This window comes from Nerophis ophidion, linkage group LG28 (genome assembly GCF_033978795.1).
Source record: "Nerophis ophidion isolate RoL-2023_Sa linkage group LG28, RoL_Noph_v1.0, whole genome shotgun sequence".
In the NCBI taxonomy this organism is placed as follows: domain Eukaryota; kingdom Metazoa; phylum Chordata; class Actinopteri; order Syngnathiformes; family Syngnathidae; genus Nerophis; species Nerophis ophidion.
Window position 1 is genome coordinate 2,525,992 of NC_084638.1, and position 26,921 is coordinate 2,552,912.

Below are 26,921 nucleotides of genomic sequence, written 5' to 3' on the forward strand. Positions count from 1 at the left end.
GGGAACAAAAAGCTCAGCCCGGCCCCAACAACTACCTTTGCTTCGCCTCGTCGAGAAATGTGGCTTCCTTAAGAGACACTGCCGGTCGCCACCCCCCTCCAACTAAAACACTAGTATCACAATAAGCAGATAAGGGATTTTCCATAATTATCCTAGTAAATGTGTCTAATAACATCTGAATCGCTCCCACTGCCCTCTCTTTTTTTCATTTTTTTTCTAGTCCTTCACTCTCACTTTCCTCATCCACGAATCTTTCATCCTCGCTCAAATTAATAGGGAAATCGCCGCTTTCTCGGTCTGAATCGTTCTCGCTGCTGTTGCTGAATTTTTTGCAATTTGTTCAATTAATAATGGAGACGTCAAAGAAGAAACTTGTAGGTGGGAAGCGGTGTATTGCGGCCGCCTTTAACAACACAAACACAGCCGGTGTTTCCTTCTTTACATTCCCGAAGGTGAAGCTTTACTACGGAACAGAGCGGTCAAGCGAACATGGTTCTCTACCACATGTCAACCGGCAGGTTTCGGTGAGAAAATTGTGGTAATAAGTCGGCTCTTACTGCAGACATGAGCGGAGCTTGTGTCGTTCCTCGTGCGCCTTTCAAAGAGGCAGCTGCGACTCTCTTGCCTTCTCCGACCGGGATGCTTCCACCGTGGAGGAGGGGGAACAAAAAGCTCAGCCCGGCCCCAACAACTACCTTTGCTTCGCCTCGTCGAGAAATGTGGCTTCCTTAAGAGACACTGCCGGTCGCCACACCCCTCCAACTAAAACACTAGTAACACAATAAGCAGATAAGGGATTGTCCAGAATTATCCTAGTAAATGTGTCTAATAACATCTGAATGGATCCCACTGACCTCATCTTTTTTTTTTCTAGTCCTCCACTCTCACTTTCCTCATCCACGAATCTTTCATCCTCGCTCAAATTAATAGGGAAATTGTCGCTTTCTCGGTCCGAATCGCTCTCGCTGCTGGTGGCCGTGATTGTAAACAATGTTCAGATGTGAGGAGCTCCACAACCCGTGACGTCACGCGCACATGGTCTGCTACTTCCGGTACAGGCAAGGCTTTTTTATTAGCGACCAAAAGTTGAGAACTTTGAGGTGGCTGCAAGATTGGTGAAATCGGAAATTCTCAAGATGGAAATGGGCAAATAAGACATTGGGTGTGTATGTAAATATGTACAGCATTTGTTTTGTGTTAGCTATACTTTGCCGTTTTTATTCGTAAATTGTGGACGGTATTTTTTATTTTACTTATACATTGTACCTTTCAGTTTAAGGTTTACTTAGTGCGGTCTCAGTGCATGTTTTTTTTACCATATTTGATTACCCATATAAGTTTTCATGTAGGGACGGCGTGGCGCAGTGGGAGAGTGGCCGTGCACAACCCGAGGGTCCCTGGTTCAATTCCCACCTAGTACCAACTTCGTCACGTCCGTTGTGTCCTGAGCAAGACACTTCACCCTTGCTCCTGATGGGTCCTGGTTGGCGCCTTGCATGGCAGCTCCCTCCATCAGTGTGTGAATGTGTGTGTGAATGTGGAAGTAGTGTCAAAGCGCTTTGAGTACCTTGAAGGTAGAAAAGCGCTATACAAGTACAACCCATTATAACTTTATCGTGGATGTTCTCTACTAAATCCTTTCAGCAAAAATATGGCAATATGGCGAAATGATTAAATGTATGACACATAGAATGGACCTGCTGTACTCGTTTGAATAAGAAAATCTCATTTCAGTAGGCCTTTAGAACAAATGTTTATACAGAACCGTACCTGCGGGCTTTGCCGTTTTGTTCTTATCGTGAGGGGACTGGGGTCTGGACTTGTGACGGTCGCCTCCGCATTTTGACACGGCATCTTCGGGCTGCGTGGGCAGGTTGGTGTTCTTCGCCTCGGGCTTGTTGGAGCAGGCTTTGTTTTGGCCGGACTCCACCGATAGGCCGGCGTCCTTGTTGGGGTCTTTGGTTTTCTTGCGCTGACGCTGGTGCTTCTTGGTGTCGTTGGGGGCTAAAGCGCTGAGCTCCTCGCCGGACTCGATGTCTCCGTCTTGGCTGGTGGCGGTGTCCCTCCGCTGTCCCTTTCGCTGCTTCTCACACACACCGGGCTTCCTCTCGCCGTCGTGCTGAGCGTTGTGCGTGCTTAATTTGGTCATGTACAAAGACAGGGAGCTCTCGTCTCCTTTGTCTTTTGTGGAAGACGGGGGGAAGTCACTGGCGTCCGGTGCCAGGCGAGGCGCAAGGTCCCCTTTTTGCTGGTGCACGTTCGACCGTTCCCCCTGCGTGTTGAGCTGCTTGTAGCTCAGCAGCACCACTTGCCCTTTGTCGTCCTTCGGGAGGGAGGGCTCCTTGGCGTATTGCTCCAGGAACTTGGTGAAGGTGCCGCTGCGGTGCTGGCTCAGGAGTCGGGCGTAGGCGTCTTTACGTCGGGGGGGTTTGGACTCGCTTTGACCGCCCTTCGCGTCACGTTTTTGGTGGGCCCCCTTAGATTGCCGAGGAGAATCCATGTGGTTAACGAGTCACTGTGATGGAGAAATGAAAAAGGGATTTACGGTAGTGAAGTGAAGTGAAGTGAATTATTTTTATCCATCCATCCATCCATCATCTTCCGCTTATCCGAGGTCGGGTCGCGGGGGCAGCAGCCTAAGCAGGGAAGCCCAGACTTCCCTATCTCCAGCCACTTCGTCTAGCTCTTCCCGGGGGATCCCGAGGCGTTCCCAGGCCAGCCGGGAGACATAGTCTTCCCAACGTGTCCTGGGTCTTCCCCGTGGCCTCCTACCAGCTGGACGTGCCCTAAACACCTCCCTAGGGAGGCGTTCGGGTGGCATCCTGACCAGATGCCCGAACCACCTCATCTGGCTCCTCTCTATGTGGAGGAGCAGTGGCTTTACTTTGAGTTCCTCCCGGATGGCAGAGCTTCTCACCCTATCTCTAAGGGAGAGACCCGCCACCCGGCGGAGGAAACTCATTTCGGCCGCTTGTACCCGTGATCTTATCCTTTCGGTCATGACCCAAAGCTCATGACCATAGGTGAGGATGGGAACGTAGATCGACCGGTAAATTGAGAGCTTTGCCTTCCGGCTCAGCTCCTTCTTCACCACAACGGATCGATACAACGTCCGCATTACTGAAGACGCCGCACCGAGTCCATGGTTCTCGCCCGGAAAAGGGTGGAGTGCCATCTCCGGGTTGGGGAGGAGACCCTACCCCAAGTGGAGGAGTTCAAGTACCTAGGAGTCTTGTTCACGAGTGGGGGAAGAGTGGATCGTGAGATCGACAGGCGGATCGGTGCGGCGTCTTCAGTAGACAGAAAGAGAAGAGACTAATTATTTTTATATAGCACTTTTTCTCTAGTGACTCAAAGCGCTTTACATAGTGAAACCCAATATCTAAGTTACATTTAAACCAGTGTGGGCGGCACTGGGAGCAGGTGGGTCAAGTGTCTTGCCCAAGGACACAACGGCAGTGACTAGGATGGCGGAAGCGGGAATCGAACCTGCAACCCTCAAGTTGCTGGCACGGCCACTCTACCAACCGAGCTAAACCGACGGTACAGTTCAAAGGTTTGGACACACCTTTATTTTTATGAGGGGTGACAAACTGCAGACGCGGGCCGGACTATTAAAATCGGCGTTTCCCGCAGTGTTTTGTTGTTAAGGCGGCCGCCTTAACAAAGAGCCACCGCCTAAACCAGGGGTCGCCAACACGGTGCCCGGGGGCACCAGGTAGCCCGTAAGGACCAGAAGAGTAGCCCGCTGGCCTGTTCTAAAAAGAGCAGCACTTACCAGTGAGCTGCCTCCATCCATCCATTTTCTACCGCTTATTCCCTTTTGGGGTCGCTGGCGCCTATCTCAGCAACAATCGGGCGGAAGGCGGGGTAAACCCTGGACATCGCAGGGCCAACACAGATAGACAGACAACATTCTGCCTCTATTTTTTAAAATTGTATTTATTTACTAGCAAGCTGGTCTCGCTTTGCTCGACATTTTTAATTTTAAGAGACAAAAAAATCAAATAGAATTTGAAAATCCCAGAAAACATTTTAAAGACTTGACACTAAATGGTCCCTAGTGTGTGAATGTTGTCTGTCTATCTGTGTTGGCCCTGCGATGAGGTGGCGACTTGTCCAGGGTGTACCCCGCCTTCCGCCCGATTGTAGCTGAGATAGGCGCCAGCGCCCCCCGCGACCCCGAAAGGGAATAAGCGGTAGAAAATGGATGGATGGATGGGTCTTCACTTGTTTAAATAAAATTTTTTTTTTTTTTTACTTGACTTCTTATAACTTTCAGAAAGACACTTTTAGAGAAAAAATACAACCTTAAAAATGATTTTAGGATTTTTAAACACATATTCCTTTTTACCTTTTAGATTCCTTCCTCTTCTTTCCTGACAAGTATTTTTTATTTATTTTTTTATTGTAAAGAATAATAAATACATTTTAATTTAATTCTTCATTTTAGCGAAGAATATTTGTGAAATATTTCTTCAAACTTATTATGATTAAAATTCAAAAAAAATATTCTGGCAAATCAAGAAAATCTGTAGAATCAAATTTAAATCTTATATCTCTTTTAAATTTTTCGTACTGGAAAATCTAGAAGAAATAATGATTTGTCTTTGTTAGAAATATAGCTTGGTCCAATTTGTTATATATTCTAACAAAGTGCAGATTGGATTTTAACCTATTTAAAACATCCATCCATCCATCCATTTTCTACCGCTTATTCCCTTTAGGGGTCGCTGGCGCCTATCTCAGCAACAATCGGGCGGAAGGCGGGGTAAACCCTGGACATCGCAGGGCCAACACAGATAGACAGACAACATTCTGCCTCTATTTTTTTAAATTGTATTTATTTACTAGCAAGCTGGTCTCGCTTTGCTCGACATTTTTAATTTTAAGAGACAAAACTCAAATAGAATTTGAAAATCCCAGAAAACATTTTAAAGACTTGGTCTTCACTTGTTTAAATAAATGATTTAATTTTTTTTACTTGACTTCTTATAACTTTCAGAAAGACACTTTTAGAGAAAAAATACAACCTTAAAAATGATTTTAGGATTTTTAAACACATATTCCTTTTTACCTTTTAGATTCCTTCCTCTTCTTTCCTGACAATTTAAATCAATGTTCAAGTATTTTTTATTGTAAAGAATAATAAATACATTTTAATTTAATTCTTCATTTTAGCGAAGAATATTTGTGAAATATTTCTTCAAACTTATTATGATTAAAATTCAAAAAAATATTCTGGCAAATCTAGAAAATCTCTAGAATCAAATTTAAATCTTATATCTCTTTTAAATTTTTAGTACTGGAAAATCTAGAAGAAATAATGATTTGTCTTTGTTAGAAATATAGCTTGGTCCAATTTGTTATATATTCTAACAAAGTGCAGATTGGATTTTAACCTATTTAAAACATCCATCCATCCATCCATTTTCTACCGCTTATTCCCTTTAGGAGTCGCTGGCGCCTATCTCAGCAACAATCGGGCGGAAGGCGGGGTAAACCCTGGACAAGTCGCCACCTCATCGCAGGGCCAACACAGATAGACAGACAACATTCTGCCTCTATTTTTTTAAATTGTATTTATTTACTAGCAAGCTGGTCTCGCTTTGCTCGACATTTTTAATTTTAAGAGACAAAAATCAAATAGAATTTGAAAATCCCAGAAAACATTTTAAAGACTTGGTCTTCACTTGTTTAAATAAATTCATTTATTTTTTCACTTTGCTTCTTATAACTTTCAGAAAGACACTTTTAGAGAAAAAATACAACCTTAAAAATGATTTTAGGATTTTTAAACACATATTCCTTTTTACCTTTTAGATTCCTTCCTCTTCTTTCCTGACAATTTAAATCAATGTTCAAGTATTTTTTATTTTAAAGAATAATAAATACATTTTAATTTAATTCTTCATTTTAGCGAAGAATATTTGTGAAATATTTCTTCAAACTTATTATGATTAAAATTCAAAAAAAATATTCTGGCAAATCTAGAAAATCTGTAGAATCAAATTTAAATCTTATATCTCTTTTAAATTTTTCGTACTGGAAAATCGAGACGAAATAATGATTTGTCTTTGTTAGAAATATAACTTGGTCCAATTTGTTATATATTCTAACAAAGTGCAGATTGGATTTTAACCTATTTAAAACATCCATCCATCCATCCATTTTCTACCGCTTATTCCCTTTAGGGGTCGCTGGCGCCTATCTCAGCAACAATCGGGCGGAAGGCGGGGTACACCCTGGACAAGTCGCCACCTCATCGCAGGGCCAACACAGATAGACAGACAACATTCTGCCTCTATCTTTTAAAATTGTATTTATTTACTAGCAAGCTGGTCTCGCTTTGCTCGACATTTTTAATTTTAAGAGACAAAAATCAAATAGAATTTGAAAATCCCAGAAAACATTTTAAAGACTTGGTCTTCACTTGTTTGAATAAATGATTTAATTTTTTTTACTTGACTTCTTATAGCTTTCAGAAAGACACTTTTAGATGTAAAAATACAACCTTAAAAACGATTTTAGGATTTTTAAACACATATTCCTTTTTACCTTTTAGATTCTTTCCTCTTCTTTCCTGACAATTTAAATCAATGTTCAAGTATTTTTTATTTATTTTTTTATTGTAAAGAATAATAAATACATTTTAATTTAATTCTTCATTTTAGTGAAGAATATTTGTGAAATATTTCTTCAAACTTATTATGATTAAAATTCAAAAAAAATATTCTGGCAAATCTAGAAAATCTGTAGAATCAAATTTAAATCTTATATCTCTTTTAAATTTTTCGTACTGGAAAATCTAGAAGAAATAATGATTTGTCTTTGTTAGAAATATAGCTTGGTCCAATTTGTTATATATTCTAACAAAGTGCAGATTGGATTTTAACCTATTTAAAACATCCATCCATCCATCCATTTTCTACCGCTTATTCCCTTTAGGGGTCGCTGGCGCCTATCTCAGCAACAATCGGGCGGAAGGCGGGGTAAACCCTGGACATCGCAGGGCCAACACAGATAGACAGACAACATTCTGCCTCTATTTTTTAAAATTGTATTTATTTACTAGCAAGCTGGTCTCGCTTTGCTCGACATTTTTAATTTTAAGAGACAAAAATCAAATAGAATTTGAAAATCCCAGAAAACATTTTAAAGACTTGGTCTTCACTTGTTTAAATAAATGATTTAATTTTTTTTTACTTGACTTCTTATAACTTTCAGAAAGACACTTTTAGAGAAAAAATACAACCTTAAAAATGATTTTAGGATTTTTAAACACATATTCCTTTTTACCTTTTAGATTCCTTCCTCTTCTTTCCTGACAATTTAAATCAATGTTCAAGTATTTTTTATTTATTCTTTTATTGTAAAGAATAATAAATACATTTTAATTTAATTCTTCATTTTAGCGAAGAATATTTGTGAAATATTTCTTCAAACTTATTATGATTAAAATTAAAAAAAAATATTCTGGCAAATCTAGAAAATCTGTAGAATCAAATTTAAATCTTATATCTCTTTTAAATTTTTAGTACTGGAAAATCTAGAAGAAATAATGATTTGTCTTTGTTAGAAATATAGCTTGGTCCAATTTGTTATATATTCTAACAAAGTGCAGATTGGATTTTAACCTATTTAAAACATCCATCCATCCATCCATTTTCTACCGCTTATTCCCTTTAGGAGTCGCTGGCGCCTATCTCAGCAACAATCGGGCGGAAGGCGGGGTAAACCCTGGACAAGTCGCCACCTCATCGCAGGGCCAACACAGATAGACAGACAACATTCTGCCTCTATTTTTTTAAATTGTATTTATTTACTAGCAAGCTGGTCTCGCTTTGCTCGACATTTTTAATTTTAAGAGACAAAAATCAAATAGAATTTGAAAATCCCAGAAAACATTTTAAAGACTTGGTCTTCACTTGTTTAAATAAATTCATTTATTTTTTCACTTTGCTTCTTATAACTTTCAGAAAGACACTTTTAGAGAAAAAATACAACCTTAAAAATGATTTTAGGATTTTTAAACACATATTCCTTTTTACCTTTTAGATTCCTTCCTCTTCTTTCCTGACAATTTAAATCAATGTTCAAGTATTTTTTATTTTAAAGAATAATAAATACATTTTAATTTAATTCTTCATTTTAGCGAAGAATATTTGTGAAATATTTCTTCAAACTTATTATGATTAAAATTCAAAAAAAATATTCTGGCAAATCTAGAAAATCTGTAGAATCAAATTTAAATCTTATATCTCTTTTAAATTTTTCGTACTGGAAAATCGAGACGAAATAATGATTTGTCTTTGTTAGAAATATAACTTGGTCCAATTTGTTATATATTCTAACAAAGTGCAGATTGGATTTTAACCTATTTAAAACATCCATCCATCCATCCATTTTCTACCGCTTATTCCCTTTAGGGGTCGCTGGCGCCTATCTCAGCAACAATCGGGCGGAAGGCGGGGTACACCCTGGACAAGTCGCCACCTCATCGCAGGGCCAACACAGATAGACAGACAACATTCTGCCTCTATCTTTTAAAATTGTATTTATTTACTAGCAAGCTGGTCTCGCTTTGCTCGACATTTTTAATTTTAAGAGACAAAAATCAAATAGAATTTGAAAATCCCAGAAAACATTTTAAAGACTTGGTCTTCACTTGTTTGAATAAATGATTTAATTTTTTTTACTTGACTTCTTATAGCTTTCAGAAAGACACTTTTAGATGTAAAAATACAACCTTAAAAACGATTTTAGGATTTTTAAACACATATTCCTTTTTACCTTTTAGATTCTTTCCTCTTCTTTCCTGACAATTTAAATCAATGTTCAAGTATTTTTTATTTATTTTTTTATTGTAAAGAATAATAAATACATTTTAATTTAATTCTTCATTTTAGTGAAGAATATTTGTGAAATATTTCTTCAAACTTATTATGATTAAAATTCAAAAAAAATATTCTGGCAAATCTAGAAAATCTGTAGAATCAAATTTAAATCTTATATCTCTTTTAAATTTTTCGTACTGGAAAATCTAGAAGAAATAATGATTTGTCTTTGTTAGAAATATAGCTTGGTCCAATTTGTTATATATTCTAACAAAGTGCAGATTGGATTTTAACCTATTTAAAACATCCATCCATCCATCCATTTTCTACCGCTTATTCCCTTTAGGGGTCGCTGGCGCCTATCTCAGCAACAATCGGGCGGAAGGCGGGGTAAACCCTGGACATCGCAGGGCCAACACAGATAGACAGACAACATTCTGCCTCTATTTTTTAAAATTGTATTTATTTACTAGCAAGCTGGTCTCGCTTTGCTCGACATTTTTAATTTTAAGAGACAAAAATCAAATAGAATTTGAAAATCCCAGAAAACATTTTAAAGACTTGGTCTTCACTTGTTTAAATAAATGATTTAATTTTTTTTTACTTGACTTCTTATAACTTTCAGAAAGACACTTTTAGAGAAAAAATACAACCTTAAAAATGATTTTAGGATTTTTAAACACATATTCCTTTTTACCTTTTAGATTCCTTCCTCTTCTTTCCTGACAATTTAAATCAATGTTCAAGTATTTTTTATTTATTCTTTTATTGTAAAGAATAATAAATACATTTTAATTTAATTCTTCATTTTAGCGAAGAATATTTGTGAAATATTTCTTCAAACTTATTATGATTAAAATTAAAAAAAAATATTCTGGCAAATCTAGAAAATCTGTAGAATCAAATTTAAATCTTATATCTCTTTTAAATTTTTAGTACTGGAAAATCTAGAAGAAATAATGATTTGTCTTTGTTAGAAATATAGCTTGGTCCAATTTGTTATATATTCTAACAAAGTGCAGATTGGATTTTAACCTATTTAAAACATCCATCCATCCATCCATTTTCTACCGCTTATTCCCTTTTGGGGTCGCTGGCGCCTATCTCAGCAACAATCGGGCGGAAGGCGGGGTAAACCCTGGACAAGTCGCCACCTCATCGCAGGGCCAACACAGATAGACAGACAACATTCTGCCTCTATTTTTTAAAATTGTATTTATTTACTAGCAAGCTGGTCTCGCTTTGCTCGACATTTTTAATTTTAAGAGACAAAAATCAAATAGAATTTGAAAATCCCAGAAAACATTTTAAAGACTTGGTCTTCACTTGTTTAAATAAATGATTTAATTTTTTTTTACTTGACTTCTTATAACTTTCAGAAAGACACTTTTAGAGAAAAAATACAACCTTAAAAATGATTTTAGGATTTTTAAACACATATTCCTTTTTACCTTTTAGATTCCTTCCTCTTCTTTCCTGACAAGTATTTTTTATTTATTTTTTTATTGTAAAGAATAATAAATACATTTTAATTTAATTCTTCATTTTAGCGAAGAATATTTGTGAAATATTTCTTCAAACTTATTATGATTAAAATTAAAAAAAAATATTCCGGCAAATCTAGAAAATCTGTAGAATCAAATTTAAATCTTATATCTCTTTTAAATTTTTCGTACTGGAAAATCTAGAAGAAATAATGATTTGTCTTTGTTAGAAATATAGCTTGGTCCAATTTGTTATATATTCTAACAAAGTGCAGATTGGATTTTAACCTATTTAAAACATCCATCCATCCATCCATTTTCTACCGCTTATTCCCTTTAGGGGTCGCTGGCGCCTATCTCAGCAACAATCGGGCGGAAGGCGGGGTAAACCCTGGACAAGTCGCCACCTCATCGCAGGGCCAACACAGATAGACAGACAACATTCTGCCTCTATTTTTTAAAATTGTATTTATTTACTAGCAAGCTGGTCTGGCTTTGCTCGACATTTTTAATTTTAAGAGACAAAAATCAAATAGAATTTGAAAATCCCAGAAAACATTTTAAAGACTTGGTCTTCACTTGTTTAAATAAATGATTTAATTTTTTTTACTTGACTTCTTATAGCTTTCAGAAAGACACTTTTAGAGAAAAAAATACAACCTTAAAAATTATTTTAGGATTTTTAAACACATATTCCTTTTTACCTTTTAGATTCCTTCCTCTTCTTTCCTGACAATTTAAATCAATGTTCAAGTATTTTTTTTTTATTATTTTATTGTAAAGAAAAATAAATACATTTTAATTTAATTCTTCATTTTAGCGAAGAATATTTGTGAAATATTTCTTCAAACTTATTATGATTAAAATTCAAAAAAAATATTCTGGCAAATCTAGAAAATCTGTAGAATCAAATTTAAATCTTATACCTCTTTTAAATTTTTAGTACTGGAAAATCTAGAAGAAATAATGATTTGTCTTTGTTAGAAATATAGCTTGGTCCAATTTGTTATATATTCTAACAAAGTGCAGATTGGATTTTAACCTATTTAAAACATCCATCCATCCATCCATTTTCTACCGCTTATTCCCTTTTGGGGTCGCTGGCGCCTATCTCAGCAACAATCGGGCGGAAGGCGGGGTAAACCCTGGACAAGTCGCCACCTCATCGCAGGGCCAACACAGATAGACAGACAACATTCTGCCTCTATCTTTTAAAATTGTATTTATTTACTAGCAAGCTGGTCTCGCTTTGCTCGACATTTTTAATTTTAAGAGACAAAAATCAAGTAGAATTTGAAAATCCCAGAAAACATTTTAAAGACTTGGTCTTCACTTGTTTAAATAAATGATTTAATTTTTTTTACTTGACTTCTTATAGCTTTCAGAAAGACACTTTTAGAGAAAAAATACAACCTTAAAAATGATTTTAGGATTTTTAAACACATATTCCTTTTTACCTTTTAGATTCCTTCCTCTTCTTTCCTGACAATTTAAATCAATGTTCAAGTATTTTTTATTTATTCTTTTATTGTAAAGAATAATAAATACATTTTAATTTAATTCTTCATTTTAGCGAAGAATATTTGTGAAATATTTCTTCAAACTTATAATGATTAAAATTCCCAAAAAATATTCTGGCAAATCTAGAAAATCTGTAGAATCAAATTTAAATCTTATATCTCTTTTAAATTTTTCGTACTGGAAAATCTAGAAGAAATAATGATTTGTCTTTGTTAGAAATATAGCTTGGTCCAATTTGTTATATATTCTAACAAAGTGCAGATTGGATTTTAACCTATTTAAAACATGTCATCAAAATTCTAAAATTAATCTTAATCAGGAAAAATGACTAATGATGTTCCGTAAATTCTTTTTTTAATTTTTTCAAAAAGATTCCAATTAGCTAGTTTTTCCTCTTCATATTTTTTGGTTGAATTTCAAATTTTAAAGAGAAATTCAAGATATACTATGTTTCAAAATTTAATTTTCATTTTTTTCCTGTTTTCTCCTCTTTTAAAGCATTCAATTAAGTGTTTTTTTCATCATTTATTCTCTATAAAAAACCTTCCGTGAAAGGAAAAAAAAAATGTACGACAGAATGACAGACAGAAATAACCATTTTTTTATGTATATAGATTTGTTTATTAAAGGTAAATTGAGCAAATTGGCTATTTTTGGCAATTTATTTAAGTGTGTATCAAACTGGTAGCCCTTCACATTAATCAGTACCCAAGAAGTAGCTCTTGCTTTCAAAAAGGTTGGTGATCCCTGGCCTAATCTAAAGTCTTAACAAGCTGCTCCGCTTAGTTCTGCCTCTCCCTCTGCCAGTAAATCTCTGCAGCACCCAGCATTGTCCCACCCACAGAGCCATCTGATTGGTTACACGCAGAGCGGTAACAGCCAATCAGCAGTGCGTATTCAGAGCGCATGTAGTCAGTGCTCTTGCGGTCTGGTGAGCAGAAAGGTGTTTAGCAGGTAAGCATAATTATAATAAACACCTCCCAGTCAGCTATTAGTAACATCACTATAAGCCTGTTGACGTTCTAGAAACATAAGCGGCAGCTCAGCTCGCTCGCAGTCCTTGAGGTGAAGGCTAATTAGCTTTTAGTGTCACGTTAGCTCATTTTGCGGTGTGTGTTACGGACAGCAAAACACTGTCTGCCTGAGAAAAAGACAAGCATTATTGACCTACAGTTAACAACTAAGTTATTTCACTTTACCTTTTTCTGTGTTGATTGAGCCACGGTGTTGGAAGCAGCAAAAAATAACTTTATGTTAAATGAAGAGTTTCTGTCTCTGATAGTTGATATAATAATGTAACTGCAACATAAAGCCCACATTAACTCCATGATGTCCATAGTAAAAAATATTCGAAAGGGTTAAGTTCACGTTTCTCGACATTTTGGGGGAGTAAGGGTCCACAATAACGATGTGTTTGAAGCAGAAGACATAAAACGGCAGGTTTTAAGTTTCATTTGGGTCTAGGAGGAAGAGTTTGCTTGCCTAACAGAATTGCTATTTTGACATCCAGTGGACTAATTCGAGATGCTACCTCAGTAGAAGCATTTAAGTCTCATCTTAAAACTCATCTGTATACTCTAGCCTTTAAATAGACCTCCTTTTTAGACCAGTTGATCTGCCGCTTCTTTTCTTTCTCCTATGTCCCCCCCTCCCTTGTGGAGGGGGTCCGGTCCGATGACCATGGATGAAGTGCTGACTGTCCAGAGTCGAGACCCAGGATGGACCGCTCGTCGGGACCCAGGATGGACCGCTCGCCTGTATCGGTTGGGGACATCTCTACGCTGCTGATCCGCTTGAGATGGTTTCCTGTGGACGGGACTCTCGCGGCTGTGTTGGAGCCACTATGGATTGAACTTTCACAGTATCATGTTAGACCCGCTCGACATCCATTGCTTTCGGTCCCCTAGAGGGGGGGGGGGTTGCCCACATCTGAGGTCCTCTCCAAGGTTTCTCATAGTCAGCATTTTCACTGGCGTCCCACTGGATGTGAATTCTCCCTGCCCACTGGGTGTGAGTTTTCCTTGCCCTTTTGTGGGTTCTTCCGAGGATGTTGTAGTCGTAATGATTTGTGCAGTCCTTTGAGACATTTGTGATTTGGGGCTATATAAATAAACATTGATTAATTGATTGACTAATTAAGAACACAAGTTTCTTTCATAAAAATACATTTCAAAAAGCAGCTAATTTTTTTGACTTGGCAAACTCATAACGCGGGCCGCACACTCGATGAGCTCCAAAAGGTAGTCACCTGAAATGGTTTTCACTTCACAGGTGTGCTTGGAGCTCATCGAGAGAAAGCTAAGAGTGTGCAAAGCAGTTGGTGGAGAAGGCCTGGCTCTCATTCTCCATTCTAATTCATCCCAAAGGTGTTCTATAGGGTTATGGTCAGGACTCTGTGCAGGCCAGTCAAGTTCATCCACACCGGACTCTGTCATTCATGTCTTTATGGACCTTGCTTTGTGCACAGTCATGTTGGAAGGGGAAGGGGCCCGCTCCAAACTGTTCCCACAAGTTTGGGAGCATGGAATTGTCCAAAATGTTTAGGTATCCTGGAGCATTCAAAGTTCCTTTCACTGGAACTAAGGGGCCAAGCCCAACTCTTGAAAAACAACCCCACACCATTAATCCTCCTCCACCAAATTTTACACTCGGCACAATGCGGTCCGAAATGTAGCGCTCTCCTGGCAACCTCTAAACCCAGACTGGTCCATCAGATTGCAAGAGGGGAAAGCGTGATTTATCCCTTCAGAGAAGGTGTCTCCACTGGTCTAGAGTCCAGTGGCGACGTGCTATACACCACCGCATCCCACGCTTTGCATTGGACTTGGTGATGCATGGCTTAGATGCAGCTGCTCGGCCATGTAAAACCCATTAAATGCAGCTCTCTGTGTACTGTACGTGGGCTAATTGGAAAGTCACATGAAGTTTGGACGTCTGTAGCAACTGATTGTGCAGAAAATCTTTGCACTATGCGCTTCAGCATCCACTTACCCCTCTCAGTCAGTTTACGTGGCCTACCACTTGGTGGCTGAGTTGCTGTTGTTCCCAAATTCTTCCATTTTCTCATAACAAAGCCGACAGTTAACTTCGGAATACTTACGGGCTAGGACATTTCACGACTTAATTTTTGTCGCACAGGTGGCAATCCTATGAAAGTGCCACGCTGGAAATCAATGAGAGCGGCCGAATTATTTCACACACGTTTGTAGAAAAAAAGCCTCCATGCCTAAGTGCTTGATATAATACACCTGTGGCCAAGGACACCTGATTCTGATCATTTGGATACTTTTTGCAATATAGTGTATACATGTGTACATGTTAGACTAAATTTCTGCCTTGTTTTTATTGATTACTTAGGGCCTACTGTGCTACTGTATTTTTAATGTTGGTCATTATGGTGGTACTTGGTGAAAAAAAAGATTTTTTAACCTCAAAAACTTGTAGTTCCCTTAAAGGCCTACTGAAAGCCACTACTACCAACCAACCACGCAGTCTGATAGTTTATATATCAATGATGAAATATTAACATTGCAACACATGCCAATACGGCCGCTTTAGTTTACTAAATTACAATTTTAAATTTCCCGTGAAGTATCCTGTTGAAAATGTCGCGGAATGATGACGCGTACGCGTGACATCACCGGTTGTAGCAGACATGTTGTTCCAGCACCGCTCACGGCTAAAAGTCGTCTCTTTTCATCGCATAATTACACAGTATTCTGGACATCTGTGTTGCTGAATCTTTTGCAATTTGTTCAATTAATAATGGAGACGTCAAAGAAGAAAGATGTAGGTGGGAAGCGGTGTGTTGCGGCTGCCTTTTGCAACACAAACACAGCCGGTGTTTCCTTGTTTACATTCCCGAAGGTGAAGCTTTACTATGGAACAGAGCGGTCAAGCAAACATGGTTCCCGACCACATGTCAACCGGCAAGTTTTGATGAGAGAATAGAGGTAATAAGTCGGCTCTTACTGTAGACATGAGGGGAGCTTGCGGACTCTCTTACCTCCTCCCACAGTGGCCACACTCCCTCCAACTTTCAGGTACCATATAATCTCACTAAAACACTAGTAACACAAAAAGCAGATAAGGGATTTCCCAGAATAATCCTAGTAAATGTGTCTAACAACATCTGAATCGCTCCCACTGCCCTTGCCTTTTTTTTTTCTCCTTCTAGTCCGTCACTCTCACTATCCTCATCCACGAATCTTTCATCCTCGCTCAAATTAATGGGGAAATCGTCGCTTTCTCGGTCCGAATCGCTCTCGCTGCAGGTGGCCATGATTGTAAACATTGTTCGGATGTGAGGAGCTCCACAAGGCGTGACGTCACGCTCACATTTTTATTAGCGACCAAAAGTTGCGAACTTTATCGTCGATGTTCTCTACTAAATCATTTCAGCAAAAAGATGGCAATATCGCGAAATATGACACGTAGAATGGACCTGCTATCCCCGTTTAAATAAGAAAATCTCATTTCAGTAGGCTTTTAATACACCTGTGGCCAAGGACACCTGATTCTAATCATTTGGATACTTTTGGCAATATAGTGCAGTGTTTTTCAACCACTGTGCCGTTGGAGATTATCTAATTTCACCTATTTGGCTTAAAAATATTTTTTTGCAAACCGGTCCATCCATCCATTTTTTCTACCGCTTGTCCCGTTCGGGGTCGCTGGAGCCTATCTCAGCTGCATTCGGGCGGAAGGCGGGATACACCCTGGACAAGTCGCCGCCTCATAGTCTGCAAATGTGTTGTTGTTGAGTGTCGGCGGAGTAACCCTGTCATACTCTTCCATTTCAGTTAGGTGGCAAAAGGTAGCTAATTGCTTTGTAGATGTTGGAAACAGCGGTAGGCAGCGTGCAGGTAAAAAAAAGTGTCTGATGCTTAAACTCAAAATGAAAGGTGAGTGCTGCTAAGAAAAGGCTTTGAAGCTTAGGGAAAGCTAAGCAGAACGAAAATAAAACAAAGTAAACAAAAACAGAATGCTGGACGAAAGCAAACACTTACGGCGTTGTGAAGCAGACGGCGTCCACAAAGTACATCCGTAAACATGACATGACAATCAACACCAAAATAGGAGCGCGAGACAAGAACTAAAGCACTACATACAGGAAAACACCGAAAAACTCCAAATAAGTCACGGCGGGATGTGACGGGTGGTGACAGTACACCTACTTTGAGACAAGAGCTATAGTGACGCATGGCTATGGTTGCGGTTTGAATTCATGTCCAACAATTGCAACAACAAGTTTTTGGTGTCATCGGGGCGGCATAGCTCGGTTGGTAGAGCGGCCGTGCCAGCAACTTGAGGGTTCCAGGTTCGATACCCGCCTCCGACCTCCTAGTCACTGCCGTTGTGTCCTTGGGCAAGAGACTTTACCCACCTGCTCCCAGTGACACCCACACTGGTTTAAAATGTAAACATCGGATATTGGGTTTCACTATGTAAAGCACTTTGAGTCACTAGAGAAAAAGCGCTATATAAATAGAATTCACTTCCCACTTCACAACTGAGTTTCGTTTTTTAACGATTTCTGCTGCCTCCGGAATTTTTCAACGCAAAAAAAATGTGCCTCGGCTCAAAAAAAGGTTGAAATACACTGATATAGTGTATACATATGTACATGTTAAACTAAAATTCTGCCTTGTTTTTAATGAATACTTAGGCCTACTGTGCTACTGTATTTTTTTTTTTTATATTGGTCATTATGGTGGTACTTGGTGAAAAAAAATGATTTTTTAACCTCAAAAACTTGTAGCTCCCTTAATAGTTGGCCTGTCAGACTGTAGGAAAACTTATTTGGTATTATATATATTTAAATAATTCACATTTAATTGTGTTGCGTACCTAAGAGTTGTGGTACTGTCTGACACATTCTAACTAATACACAGCGACTGAATTATTTTCCAGTGTTGTTGGACACAAAGCACACACTCGTTGTGAGACGTATTTCCGAGCGTCGTCCAACAAAATAAACAAAAATATGCGAATATTCCCAAAACTACTTGAATGCGGTTACATACCAGGTTGTGTAAGCAGCACGGCAAGCTCAGGCAAGCTAGCTAGCAGTTTGATTGTATCACTTCCGGTGACGTCACAAACAGTTGCGTTCAAGGTAACGTTGTTTGGTCGGACACAGTGGGTTTGCCTACGTTTGGAAGACCCTCCTCAATCGAAGTGAGTTTTCCATTCGGAGGAAATTCGTCTAAAATAGACGTTATGTAACAAATATTCACGCTTTGTTCAAAATGTAAAGGTTTCGCAGGCCTTTTTGTTAGAAAGTGCAGAAGTTACCAACTACAAGTAAAGGGAGCTTGAAGATTTCGGTTGCATGCCGCTAGAGGGCAGCAAAGATCTGCTTGCCTGTGTGTGCATATTCGTGACGTAATAGTGTTTTTAGTTTTAAAATTTGGCGTGATTTTTTTCCGTTATCTTTTTTGGAGATTATGATTCATACGGTTCAGTTATCCAGAAAGCGCAGACGTGATGGGCTCGATTAAGAATTAACCTTGGAGCGAGACAAGAGGAGTACAGGTTTCCCTAGTTTGTGGCGATAAAATTAATTTTCTTGAAGTAAAAATAATTAATTATAAAATAAATAAAATAAATGTTTTCATTGCTAGAACGTAGAAAGAAAAATATATATATATATATATATATATACCGTATTTCCTCTTCTCACTCCTGCGCTTACCAAAGGCATGCGGTAAAAGTAAGCATGCGCTAATTATTTTGAAACCTCTTCTCACTCCGGCACTTACCAAAAGCATGCAGTAAACATTTGAGTGTGATGTAAGCTTGGATCTTAAATCCTACTGAATAGCTCTTAATCTTCTTCCCTTTATGCGATTTCAAATTACCGGTATTGATATCAGCCTCCTCCATTTTGAAAATGATGACCGGGGAAGTGTCACTCGTAATAATAAACAAGCATGTGCTAATTATACTATATGCCCTGCGGGAATTCAAGGAAATACGGTATATATATATATATATATATATTATATATATATATATATATACACAGTATGTAAGCCTGCTTAGGCTGCTGCCCCCGCGACCCGACCTCGGATAAGCGGAAGATGATGGATGGATGGATGGATGGATGAGTATGTAAGCCATGAGACACGAAATAATGCATTTTAGTCACTTTTACACTATTTTAATCCAGTATAGTAACACTTTCTGAAACTAAGCCAATCAGAGGTCACGATACTGAACAGCGGCCTCTGATTGGTTCATTCTCCTCTATCAATTTAGCCACTTGTATGCTAAAATAAAGTGTTAATTTAGGACAAAAAAAGTGTTAAATATGATTTTTTTTTTGTAACTATGGGGAAACCACAATATTTTAAGTGCAATGCGGTGGGGGACGACTGTTTATGTTTTAGAGGTGCAGAAAAAAATTATTGTATTTGATTGCAATACACAATCTGCGATGAGATAGCGACTTGTCCAGGGTGTAGCCCGCCTTCCGCCCGATTGTAGCTGAGATAGGTGCCAGCGCCCCCCGCGACCCCAAAAGGGAATAAGCGGTAGGAAATGGATGGATGGGATGACAAAAAAGCTGGTTCATATTAATATATTCCACTCACATTTCAGGTGACTACCACTTGAAGCTCATGGAGAGAATGCCAAGACTGTGCAAAGCAGTAATCAGAGAAAAGGGTGGCTATTTTGAAAAAAACTAGAATATAAAACATGTTTTCAATTATTTCACCTTTTCTTATTAAGTACATAACTCCACATGTGTTCATTCACAAGTATTCACAAGTATGACGATCCTCCCGGTCGGGGTGTATCCCCTTATGGAGGATGCCTGTGGGGAGACTGGTGCACACGATACTTGACAGAATCGGGTCAGGGTCCAGTGGCATGGAGTCCAAGACGACTGGGGACCCTTTTCGTCCTTCTTCCGCCATCACAGCCGTTGTGGTAGTTCTTAAAATCTACCGTCTTCCGCCTGCTACACACACATATATATATATATATATATATATATATATAAACAGACATACACATATACATACATACATATATATATTCATATATATATATATATATATATATATACATATATATATACATACATACATACATTTATATATATATATTTATATATATATAAACATACATACACATATACATACATATATTCATATATATATATATATATATATATGAATATACATACATACATATATATGCACACAAACATACATAATAACACATATATACATACATATATACACACATAATAGTGAATTGAAGTGAATTATATTTCTATAGCGCTTTTCTCAAGTGACTCAAAGCGCTTTACATAGTGAAACCCAATATCTAAGTTGCATTTAAACCAGTGTGGGTGGCACTGGGAGCAGGTGGGTAAAGTGTCTTGCCCAAGGACACAACGGCAGTGACTAGGATGTCGGAAGCGGGAATCGAACCTGCAACCCTCAAGTTGCTGGCACGGCCACTCTACCAACCGAGCTATACATATATACATACATATATATACGCATAATATATATATATATATATATGTATATATATATATATATATACATACATGTATACATATATACGTATATATACACATGGATGTATGTATGTATGTTTGTATATGTATGTATGTATACATATATACACACATATACATATACGCACATATACATGTATACGTATATACGTACATACATATATATAAGTATATATATATATATATATATATATATACACACACACACACATATACATAAGTATATATGTATTTATATATATAAATATACACATTAATACACACACACATATATATATACACACAAACACACACATATATATATATATATATATATGTGTGTATGTATGTATATATACAAATATGCACACTTATATATGTATATATACACATTTTACACACACATATATGTATATATATACATATATATATACACACATATACATATACGCACATATACATATATATGTACATACATATATATAAGAATATACACACATAAGTATATATGTATTTATATATATACATATACACATATATACACACATACATATATAAGTGTATATATATATATATATATGTATACAAATATATACATAAATATATATATGTATATATATGTACACATACATATATATACACACACACACATGTATATATACTGTATACAGTATATATGTATGTATGTATTTATATATACAAATATACATTCATATATATGTATATATACACATTTTACACACACACACATATATATATATACATATATATAAGTATATATGTGTGTGTGTGTGTGTGTGTGTGTATATATACACATACATATATATGCTGTATATCCATCCATCCATCCATCCATCTTCTTCCGCTTATCCGAGGTCGGGTCGCGGGGGCAGCAGCCTAAGCAGGGAAACCTAGCCCTCCCTTCCCCCATATTTTGGTTAAATATTTTTTTTGAAGTCATTTCAAAAAGGTTTTATCATAGATATTAAACCAAATAATATTCTGACTCAAGAATCGTGTTGAATCGAGAATCGACTCCGAACCGAATCGTCACCCCCAGAATCGGAACGTACTCAAACGGTGAGTTGCTGTAAGCTTCACAGCCCTAACATATCCTTGAGAGGCCTCGGTCCTCCAAAAATGTTTTTTTGTCCATCAGTTCCTTCCGACCAAACCCTGTGATCACCCTCGGAGCCAGCCGAGTGGAAAAGATGGCGATGTTGGATGCAGGAACCCAAAGTTGTAAAGCATGCAGATGAAGAAGCAAATGACTATGAAATATTCATTAGTTTCGGAGAAGCAGCGCAGCCTCTGGATAAAAAGAATAAAATCATATTAAAAAAAATAAATGTCAGCAGCACTCAGGCGGTATCATCTTCTCCCCCTTTCTTTCCTAATACTGATATCGCCACCATCGTCACTTTCTATCGCCATGGCAACAGCCCGTGAGTCACCCATTCTGAGGCCATGTGTCCACTAAGCCGGATAACCCCTTAAACTGATAATTATTTAGCCTAAGCCCCGTTTCGGCCACTTTAAACCATTGTTCGAGGTCCCCCCCCTCGGACAATTTTTTACAAAAGTAAGTAAATGGTAAATGGGTTTGTAGAGGTTGCCCTCTAGTGGGTACTTCAGACCACCACACTGCCAGGAATTTAAAGGTGCGAGCCTTTTCTGCGTCTGCCCCTCCAACTCCAGCTACTCGTCTCATCACGGCTGCTGCTAATGAAGGCGACAGGTGATTAGATGCAAGGGCCGGCTTGGTGAAGTTGGGAGAGTGGCCGTGCCAGCAATCTGAGGGTTCCTGGTTCAATCCCCACCTTCTACCATCCTAGTCGCGTCTGTCGTGTCCTTGAGCAAGACACTTCACCCCTGCTCCTGATGGGTCCCGGTTAGCGCCGTGCATGGCGGCTCCCGCCATCAGTGTGTGAATGTGGGAATGTGTGTGTGTGTGAAGGGGTGAATGCGGAAATAGTGTCAAAGTGCTTTGAGTTCCTTAAAAAAAAGGTACAAAAGCTCTATACAAGTACAACCCATTTACCATTTAGATAACAAGGCCCACCTGGGCCATCTACACATCTGTCGCTGTCTTCGAGGCCGGTCCTGGCCACGCCCCCCCTTCACCGGATTCTACTTGTATAGCGCTTTTCTACCTTCAAACTACTCAAAGCGCTTTGACACTGTTTCCAAATTCACCCATTCACACACACATTCACACACTGATGGAGGGAGCTGCCATGCAAGGCCCTAACCACGAGCCATCAGGAGCAAGGGTGAAGTATGTGTGTTTGTGTGTGGGGGGGTGGGGGGGGGGGGGGGTTACAGGTCCGGTGGCCATGGATGAAGTGCTGGCTGTCCAGAGTCGGGACCTAGGGGTGGACCAATCACCTGTGTATCGGTTGGGAACATCTCTCTGCTGCTGACCCGTCTCCGGTCTGGACTCTCACTATTATGTTAGATCCACTATGGACTGGACTCTCACTATTATGTTAGATCCACTATGGACTGGACTTTCACAATATTATGTTAGATCCACTATGGACTGGACTTTCACAATATTATGTTAGATCCACTATGGACTGGACTCTCACTATTATGTTAGATCCACTATGGACTGGACTCTCACTATTATGTTAGATCCACTATGGACTGGACTTTCACAATATTATGTTAGATCCACTATGGACTGGACTTTCACAATATTATGTTAGATCCACTATGGACTGGACTCTCACTATTATGTTAGATCCACTATGGACTGGACTCTCACTATTATGTTAGATCCACTATGGACTGGACTTTCACAATATTATGTTAGATCCACTATGGACTGGACTCTCACTTTTATGTTAGATCCACTATGGACTGGACTCTCACTATTATGTTAGATCCACTATGGACTGGACTCTCACTATTATGTTAGATCCACTATGGACTGGACTCTCACTATTATGTTAGATCCACTATGGACTGGACTCTCACACTATTATGTTAGATCCACTATGGACTGGACTTTCACAATATTATGTTAGACCCACTTCACATCTATTGCGTCTCCCCTAAAAAAAGGATGGGGGGGGGGCAGGGGGGGGGGGGTCACCCACATCTGCCGTCCTCTCCTAGATTTCTCATAGTCATCCACATTGACGTCCCACTGGGTTGTGAGTTTTTCCTTGCCCTTATGTGGGCTCTGAACCGAGGATGTCGCTGTGGCTTGTGCAGCCCTTTGAGACACTTGTGATTTAGGGCTATGTAAATAAACATTGATTGATTGATTGATGGGTTAAAGTCAAGGACGCAACAGGCATGAGGAAGTTGGTAGTAGGTGGGGATTGAACCAGGAACCCTCGGGTCGCTGGCACGGCCACTCTCCCAACAGCGCCACATGTGTGGACAGCACCTTTTAAACTCTTTGGTAGTTTCTTTGCATGTACGACTTTCTCCGACGCCGCCACAGAAAGACGCGTTTCATGCCACGCCTCCTTTTGTCCACCAAACGTTTTATACTGTGTGCCAATGCAGAAAGGTGAGCTTTGTTGATGTTATCGACTGGTGTTAATTTCCTTTACTTATGTCCTCTGTGTATTTAATTTATATTATCTTTATGTAATATTGGCTGCATTTCTGATAGTTGCTTGTCTGCCGTGTTGTTCCAGACTACAGCAAATATTACCTAGCCTGCCAAAGATTGTAATAAAGCCACTAGAAGAAGACAGCCTGCCGTTACCTTTAACTTGGACACACACATTTATACCTTTGGCCATTCTAAGCCAGTAATTTCCTCACCCTTTAGAAGCCCCAGTTTTACTAATGGTTTGCAATGTTGTAAAAATGTGTAGAATAAATATTGCAATTTCAACATTTCTGTCAACGAAGATTTGCGTCAGCCTGCGACACATTTAGTCATTTTGATAGTAGGCTAATATAGCTAATTGTGTAAATGCTCCAAGGCACATATGGTTTTCTACACCAAAAAGCGACATCAGAGTGTAAAGGATATCACCACATAGGCTCAGGAACACTTCAGAAAACCACTGTCAGTAACTACAGTTGGTCGCTACATCCGTAAGTGCAAGTTAAAACTCTACTATGCAAAGCGAAAGCCATTTATCAACAACACCCAGAGACGCAACTGGCTTCATGGGCCTGAGATCATGTAAGATAGACTGCTGCAAAGTGGAAAAGTGTCTGACGAGTCCACATTTCGAATTGTTTTTGGAAATATTCGACATCGTGTCATCCGGAAGGGAATAAGCGGTAGGAAAATGGATGGATGGATGTGTCGGTTGGACTAAAATAGAGCAGTGGTCCCCAACCACCGGGCCGCGGTTCAACATAAAAAACACAATATACACTTACAATTAGTGCACCAGCCACAAAAAACTCCCTTTTTCATGACAAAGGAAAAAAAAAAAAAAAAAAAAAAAAAGAAGAAAAAAAAAGGACTCCCACACCCGCCCACCCCCCTCCCCCGGGCCGCGGGACAAATTATTAAGCATTGCGATGAGGTGGCGACTTGTCCAGGGTGTACCCCGCCTTCCGCCTGATTGTAGCTGAGATAGGCGCCGGCGCCCCCCGCGACCCCCAAACAAGGGAATAAGCGGTAGGAAAATGGATGGATGGATGTGTCGGTTGGACTAAAATAGAGCAGTGGTCCCCAACCACCGGGCCGCGGTTCAACATAAAAAACACAATATACACTTACAATTAGTGCACCGGCCACAAAAAACTCCCTTTTTCATGACAAAGAAAAAAAAAAAAAAAAAAAAAAAAAAAGAAGAAAAAAAAAGGACTCCCACACCCGCCCACCCCCCTCCCCCGGGCCGCGGGACAAATTATTAAGCATTGCGATGAGGTGGCGACTTGTCCAGGGTGTACCCCGCCTTCCGCCCGATTGTAGCTGAGATAGGCGCCAGCGCCCCCCGCGATCCCAAAAGGGAATACGCGGTAGGAAAATGGATGGATGGATGTGTCGGTTGGACTAAAATAGAGCAGTGGTCCCCAACCACCGGGCCGCGGTTCAACATAAAAAACACAATATACACTTACAATTAGTGCACCAGCCACAGAAAACTCCCTTTTTCATGACAAAGAAAAAAAAAAAAAAGAAGAAAAAAAAAGGACTCCCACACCCGCCCACCCCCCTCCCCCGGGCCGCGGGACAAATTATTAAGCATTGCGATGAGGTGGCGACTTGTCCAGGGTGTACCCCGCCTTCCGCCTGATTGTAGCTGAGATAGGCGCCGGCACCCCCCGCGACCCCCAAAAAAGGGAATAAGCGGTAGGAAAATGGATGGATGGATGTGTCGGTTGGACTAAAATAGAGCAGTGGTCCCCAACCACCGGGCCGCAGTTCAACATAAAAAACACAATATACACTTACAATTAGTGCACCAGCCACAAAAAACTCCCTTTTTCACGACAAAGAAAAAAAAAAAAAAAAGAAGAAAAAAAAAGGACTCCCACACCCGCCCACCCCCCTCCCCCGGCCCGCGGGACAAATTATTAAGCATTGCGATGAGGTGGCGACTTGTCCAGGGTGTACCCCGCCTTCCGCCTGATTGTAGCTGAGATAGGCGCCAGCGCCCCCCCGCGATCCCAAAAGGGAATACGCGGTAGGAAATGGATGGATGGATGACTGGTCCGCGGATACAAAAAGGTTGGGGACCACTGAAATAGAGCAGTGGTCCCGATTGTAGCTGAGATAGGCGCCGGCGCCCCCCGCGACCCCCAAAAAAGGGAATAAGCGGTAGGAAAATGGATGGATGGATGGATGTGTCGGTTGGACTAAAATAGAGCAGTGGTCCCCAACCACCGGGCCGCGGTTCAACATAAAAAACACAATATACACTTACAATTAGTGCACCAGCCACAAAAAACTCCCTTTTTCATGACAAAGAAAAAAAAAAAAAAAAAAGAAGAAAAAAAAAGGACTCCCACACCCGCCCACCCCCCTCCCCCGGGCCGCGGGACAAATTATTAAGCATTGCGATGAGGTGGCGACTTGTCCAGGGTGTACCCCGCCTTCCGCCCGATTGTAGCTGAGATGGGCGCCGGCGCCCCCCGCGACCCCCAAAAAAGGGAATAAGCGGTAGAAAATGGATGGATGGATGACTGGTCCGCGGATACAAAAAGGTTGGGGACCACTGCTCTATTTGTCATGAAAAAGGGAGGTTTTTGTGGTTGGTGCACGAATAATAAGTGTATGTTGTGTTTTTTATGTTGATTTAATAAAAAAAAAAAAAAAAAAAAAAAATTTAAATAAAAAATTCTTGGGCCGCGGCCCGGTGGTTGGGGACCACTGAAATAGAGGACCTGTTTTGTGCACCAGTCGCGTTTTTTCTCCCCTTTCAGCACTGGACAGCTCCTAGTCCTCTCCCACGCCCCGCCCACCTCCGGCACACTGGCGGCGAGAAAGAACCACACATGGTCGTGGGCGACTCCTCCCCGGTGGATTTTCTCCCAACGAGGGGAGGGGAAATGACGGAACCGTAGATAACTTCCAGAATTATTATTATTATTATTATTTTTATTATTTTTCCCACTCGTGGATTGCAGCGA

At 39.5% G+C, this 26,921-nt stretch overlaps 1 protein-coding gene across 1 annotated transcript in view; it reads right to left on the reverse strand.

Moving 5' to 3' along the window:
* dis3l2 (DIS3 like 3'-5' exoribonuclease 2) overlaps window positions 1-17,960 on the reverse strand; it is a 106,139-nt gene extending 88,179 nt beyond the window's left edge. Inside the window, exons 1-2 of the mRNA XM_061890890.1 lie at window positions 17,869-17,960; window positions 1,771-2,515 (exon numbers count right to left, since the gene is read on the reverse strand). Coding sequence (XP_061746874.1) covers window positions 1,771-2,500 — 730 coding nt within the window. The 5' untranslated portion in view covers window positions 2,501-2,515; window positions 17,869-17,960. The remainder of the gene's footprint in view (window positions 1-1,770; window positions 2,516-17,868) is intronic.
* Window positions 17,961-26,921: the final 8,961 nt, after the last annotated feature.